At 36.2% G+C, this 6,075-nt stretch overlaps 1 protein-coding gene across 1 annotated transcript in view; it reads left to right on the top strand.

Moving 5' to 3' along the window:
* LOC107655677 (piezo-type mechanosensitive ion channel component 2-like) overlaps positions 1-6,075 on the top strand; it is a 96,362-nt gene that overhangs the window by 77,603 nt on the left and 12,684 nt on the right. The window contains exons 32-35 of the mRNA XM_016443247.1: positions 682-750; positions 865-1,031; positions 2,469-2,635; positions 5,925-6,065. Coding sequence (XP_016298733.1) covers positions 682-750; positions 865-1,031; positions 2,469-2,635; positions 5,925-6,065 — 544 coding nt within the window. The remainder of the gene's footprint in view (positions 1-681; positions 751-864; positions 1,032-2,468; positions 2,636-5,924; positions 6,066-6,075) is intronic.

Genomic DNA, 6,075 nt, shown 5'->3' with positions numbered 1-6,075 from the left:
ACGGATGGATGGATGGACAGATAGATGGACGGACAGATGGATGGATGGACGGATAGATGGACGACAGATAGATGGATGGATGGATGGATGGATGGACAGATAGATGGACGGACAGATGGATGGATGGATGGATGGACAGATAGATGGACGGACAGATAGATGTCCAGCCCTGGTTTCAGCGCTCTGTAGTTCTCTGTTTCTCAGAATGAAATGCTCGGGTCATTAATAGTCATTTTGTAAACACAAGCGCGACTCTACTGGGAACATCAAGCGCCTCATTAAACCCCTCTGCTGCAGTTTGTAAATGGAGGCTCGCTCTGCCAGCGCTCTCCTGGTGGCCGGCTTCCAGGCCCCGGCATTCTTGGGTCTGAGAGATGAAGAGGGCCGTGTTACATTCGCTACGGTCAATTCATCCCACATGATGGCTGGACAGGGTTTCAAGCCTCTCGCCAGATTCAGGAGCCAGCTAGAGCCAATAAAACATTCAGTTAATATATTTTTAAAAATTGCTTGCCCAGTACACTCACATTTTGAAAATGTATCTGAAACTGAAAAAGTGATACGTTGGTGTGACAAATCAGGGTTAAAGGTTATTATCTGCTTATTACATTGTAATAACACTGTAATTTGCAATTACGTTCTAATAACACTGTAATTATTACTTTTTTTCATTATTTTCAGTGCATGTTGCCATTGAGGAAGGAGATCAGGAGGACGGTGTTACAGAGGAGGAGGTATCTGAAAGACCAGGTGAGACCACACTTCAAATACTCTATTATTTATTAAATCATTATTAAACTTATTAAATCATTATTATGATTTACAATCGTCATATGCATCAATATGCATATCTCTCTGCTCCAGATAACATCCTGAAGCGAGTGTTTAACATCGTGAAGTTCTCCTGGGTGCTCTTCCTGGCCCTGCTGGACAGTTTCACAGCCTGGCTTAACTCCATCTGCCAGGAGCACATCGATATCTCCACCGTCCTGCGCATTGAGCGCTGCATGCTCACTAATGAGGTCAAAAAGGTAGTGCTGGCACGAGAAATCACACACTAGAGTGCTGGAGAGTGGCCTGCGTCTGCATTTGTATTTTATCTTGAGTTACTGGGTGCACATGACAGATAATGATCTTTATTTATTTTTTCTATTTATGTTTTTTATAATGCAGATAGTGTTCATATGCATTAAAAATAATAATAATAATACATGCAAAACCTAAAGTATTATAATATACAAAAACTGTGATTTCATTACTGGAAAATAATAAAAATCAGTAATGTGATTAAATGTTCTAATAAAAAATTAAATAAAAATATGTATTAAAATATAACCGTAATAATTTTATAATGAATGCACCTTTCTGACAATACAGTATACAGCTTTAAAATATGTAATTGGCTACAAATTGGTCGTTATGAAATCCATCTTTTTTTCTTTAACTTCTCATTCAGTAGAAGAGTTGTGAAAATGGTCAGATATATCCATACTTTGGAAACTTTTTATAAAGCAGTGTTCTTATCCTTAACTAAAACTGAGACTAAAAGTATTACAAATAATTGTCTGTAATTCAGTTGAAGCTGAAATAGAATAAAATAATAAAATAAAATAATAAAATAAAATATAAATATTAGATAAACAAAACCCTGAAAGTCAGATATGTTGCCTTGGCAACTTACTGTAATAAATAAATTGAAGTAATAAGTCTTAATTACTTAAACTAAAACTGAAATAAATATAAAGGTAAAAAGAAATATTTAAAAACAATAAGAACTAATAATGACAAAAGCACATAACAAAATTACTACAACTCTAAAATTAAAATTAAAAATTAAAATAAAAGCTAATTCAATATATTATTAAGTACTATAAGTAAGGGATAATGTAAATCCAGCCAGTTATTGCAAAAATAAATTATTTTGCAATGACAACCAGCTGGATTTACAATATCCAACTTATTACAAGGCTATTTGCCACACACATAAATAAATAGACAAAAAATGTTGATTTATGTTGAATGTTGAAATATTGTAGTAGCTCTTTAAACGCAAAGTTTACACAGCTTTTCACCACATAAATAATGACGCAGACACGAAATGAGAAGCAACCATCATAAAATCGTACCTATTTATTTTATAATCTAGCACAGTGTACAAAACAATTGTTCTGACAACAAGACGAACACTTCAACAGTATTACCGCAGACCTACTATTAATACTGAAGGTTTAATTTGAAAGTAAATAGAGTCGATAACTAAGACGTAAGATGGCGGCAGCTGCGTTTGCGAATATCTGACCTCAGAATGCCAAGACTGACCAATCGGAATCAAGCATTTAATAATAGTGTATAAACAATGTTAAAATAAGCTGTAATAACACATGAATACATATGAATAATGAGCATCATGCTTGGAATGGACAGCACTGTAAACCTTGAGGTTTAACCCCTCGTCTGCTGCCCTGCAGGGGAACAATCCATCACGGGACAGCATCCACTCGTACTACCAGAGACAGATGTGCAGGCCAGCGTCCGCTGAGTCCAGCCTGGACCGGACTGAGGACAAGTACTCGGACTTCAGCCCCCTGCGGAGCCAGGCTTACGAGTCCGATGTCTCTAGAGAAAACCTGTCCAGGTGAAGAATCTCCACTCAATGTGTTCTAGATCTGTTTGAGACTTGGGAAAATCTAATTCACGCGCATTTTCAGCTTTATGAAGTTGAAATAATATTTTTTCATGCCTCCAGATGGCTTCTCGCAGACTAAGCCCCGCTTATCTCAGGGTTGATTTATCGCCATGAAAAAGGTCTTCCGTAAAAGCTGTCTGCAGGAATGAAGTGTATGGAGAGCTGAAGTATGGCAGAGATTGTGTTTAGTAAAGGCTCAGTAGTAGGGTTGGGTGTTTAGCGATTCTTAACGATTCCTAGTCAAACGTTTAGATATCAAACATATTTATTCTGTCTTTTTGCAAAACATTTTGTTGCAGCTGAATGAACAAAAATCAGCAGCCTGAAGAACACTTGAACACGATGAACTTTTGCCAAAGATACCGCAGCAAAAACATCTAGACCAGTGGTGTTGTCCTAAAAGAAAAAGTGGTTTACTATTACCCAGTCACACCCAGCACCAAATAACTAGCTAAATGAATGAACGAATGATGTTGTTTTGTTGGTTAATTAGTAATTTATATAACTACACTGTACTGGGAAATTGGTTGACGGATTATTTTTCAAGTTGTCTACTGCGTGGCTGAGGTAGTTCCAGGTCTGACACAGGGTTGCCAGGTTCTCACAACAAAACCTGCCCAACTGCTACTCAAAACTAGCCCGATCGGGGGGTAAATACATGTAAAAATCATGGTTTTGATAGGGTTCCCCTGGTAAAATTCGCGTTACAGTGGCTAAATATCATGGTTATTGGGGTCGCTTCAACCTGCAGACGTGAAAAACAACCCGCGGCAACAGTGTTAAAGCAGGCCAATTGCGCGGGAAAACCACAGACTTGGCAACACTGGCCTTACAGTAGTTCTATATGACTATAATTTCAGCATGCTGCTTTGAAATTATATTCTTTGTGAAAAGTGCTTTACAGATAAATCTGAATTTAATGTTTCATTTTATGCAAGTGGGTAGAAAAAAAGCTTAATATGAAATAAATATTCACAGGTAATATTTTCTTAAATTTACTTTGACTTTATAGTATAAAAGCCAATTATTTAATTCAAACATAATTTTTATATATACTTATTATACTTAATAATTTTTCTCAAACAGTATAAGTGGGTCTTTATGTAAAAATATAGCTGATTTTATAATTTAGGAAGGGAATTACTGTATATCAGCTGGGGAATTATTGACTGAAAGGCTGAGGGTGCTCTAACCTTAATACACATCTATTTGTCCTGTCCATTGCTATGGTTACACTATGTCAAATCTATGCAGTGTGTAGGTGAAAAACAACAGTTTAATACAAATTCTGAATGGATTAGGCTATAGAAAAATATCACGATCTCACAAAAATCAGTGAATCTCTTATTTACATCTACATCTTCACTTTCTAGCTCGCAGAACTCGGTACTGGTCAACGACTCAGTGTTTTGAGTGTTGAGTAGATTCTAGCTTAAACACCTGTAGGCTGTTGCATTCAAGAAATCAACAGATATGTCTGTGATTGGCTACATTATTTAACGCCGTAAAAACATGTTGTAAATAGAATACATGCGAATGGCCCGGGCTACACCACTGATCTAGACAAACTAATATAGATTTCAAACATTAAAAATGAAATGTTTTTTGATTACAAGATGTTCTTGATTACAAGACATGAAAATAGTCAGTAATAAAATAAGAACAAATAAAGAATTAGTAATAACACAAATAAATACAACTGAACAAAGTTCAGGTACAGTAATAGACATTAAATGTAATCAAATGTAAAATATAGATTAATCATTATTAAAGTTACAAAAGTTATTCAGCTAAGATCAGTGAGTGATTTTCTTTTGCTCTTTGATTAACATTTAATGGCACAGACAGAAACAGGAATATTAGGCTGCTGTCACTTTAAGACCTAATGCACTGTTCCAATATACTGACACACATGCGCTTTCTTTCTCAACTGTTTATGTTCACTTAAGACCAGGAAATTTTAACATAAATGTGTGTGTATTTGTCCGTTCAAGAAGACGTGAAAGAGATCTCAACTATATATGAGAGACAGCTTTCTGTGTTCATGCTTTGGATGTGTGTACGAGTGCCGAATTGAGTTCTCTTTTGCATCCTCTTGAGCTTGAATGGTTTAAAATCACATTAAAACAAGCGAAATTGAAATGTGCGTGTCTTATTGAATCTACGGTTCTTGGAAATTCTGAACCGGTTCTAAACTGGAACTGGTCCTCGACACCCAACGCTACTCAGTAGTCTATATAAGTGCTCAAAGTAGCTTGTAGAGGATTCTCAAAACAGGACTAGATGTCTACTAGTAAAAAACCTGGTATATAAAATTATGACCTAGCAGCACCTTCTTGTGAATGCAGCTTCTGTCATTTCATTTTAGTGACTGTGAACTGTAAATCAGACACTGTTCTCATTAAATGAGCAGCTCAGTTCAGTGTAGCAGCCTGTTATTTTGCAGGACGACTTATTTTTACTTATTTTTACTCTCGCTACACCCAGTGTAAGGCGCACACTGCAGATAAGGTGTTTGCCAAGGGTTCAGTGTGCCAGATTTCAACAACACCCTTCTGTCTCACCAGCACACTGACGCCAAATCATCAGATTCCTCGGCTAATTTAAAAAATATATATATATATTGGCTAGACATACGCTGTCTAAATAGTGCCAAACTTTGTGGTATAAAATGTAATGATATAACTCATGATATATACCATGATACTGATACCATATTTACACCATTCAAAAGTTTGTAAGATTTTTTTTTTTTTTTTTTGAAAGAAGTCTCTTCTGCTCACCAAGGCTGCATTTATTTGATCAAAAATACAGTAAAAATTATGAAATATTATTACAGTTTCAAACAGCTGTTTTCTATGTGAATCTCTGTTAAACTGTAATGTATTTCTGTGATGCGCAGCTGTATTTTCAGCATCATTACTCCAGTCTTCAGTGTCACATGATCTTCAGAAATCATTCTAATATGCTGATTTGCTGCTCAAGAAACATTTCTGATTATTATCAATGTTGGAAACAGTTGATATTTTTGTGGAAACCGTGATACATTGTATTTTTCAGGATTCACAGATGAATAGAAAGTTCAAAAGAAAAGCATTTATTTGAAATAGAAATCTTTTGTAACGTTATAAATGTCTTTACTGTCACTTTTGATCAGTATCCAACAAAACATGCTAATGACATGTTATTTATTGTAAGTGTATCCTGAATCTGGTTCGTGTCTGTGTGTTTTCTGCAGTGTGTACACAGAATCCACTGTGCTGTTCGAGTCTGAGGAAACCAGTGAGCATGTTCTCAAAACCAGCCAGCGCACTCGACCCAGACTCTGCCGCCTGCCTGGTGTGAATGTGCAGTCGTCGTCTGCAGACAGTGCAGCCAGGTATGAACCT

Source organism: Sinocyclocheilus anshuiensis, unplaced genomic scaffold (assembly GCF_001515605.1).
Source record: "Sinocyclocheilus anshuiensis isolate Anshui unplaced genomic scaffold, SAMN03320099.WGS_v1.1 scaffold631, whole genome shotgun sequence".
NCBI classification, from domain to species: Eukaryota; Metazoa; Chordata; class Actinopteri; order Cypriniformes; family Cyprinidae; genus Sinocyclocheilus; species Sinocyclocheilus anshuiensis.
The sequence above is the reverse complement of the archived record's forward strand: the minus strand, read 5'-3'. Positions and strand labels throughout refer to the sequence as shown.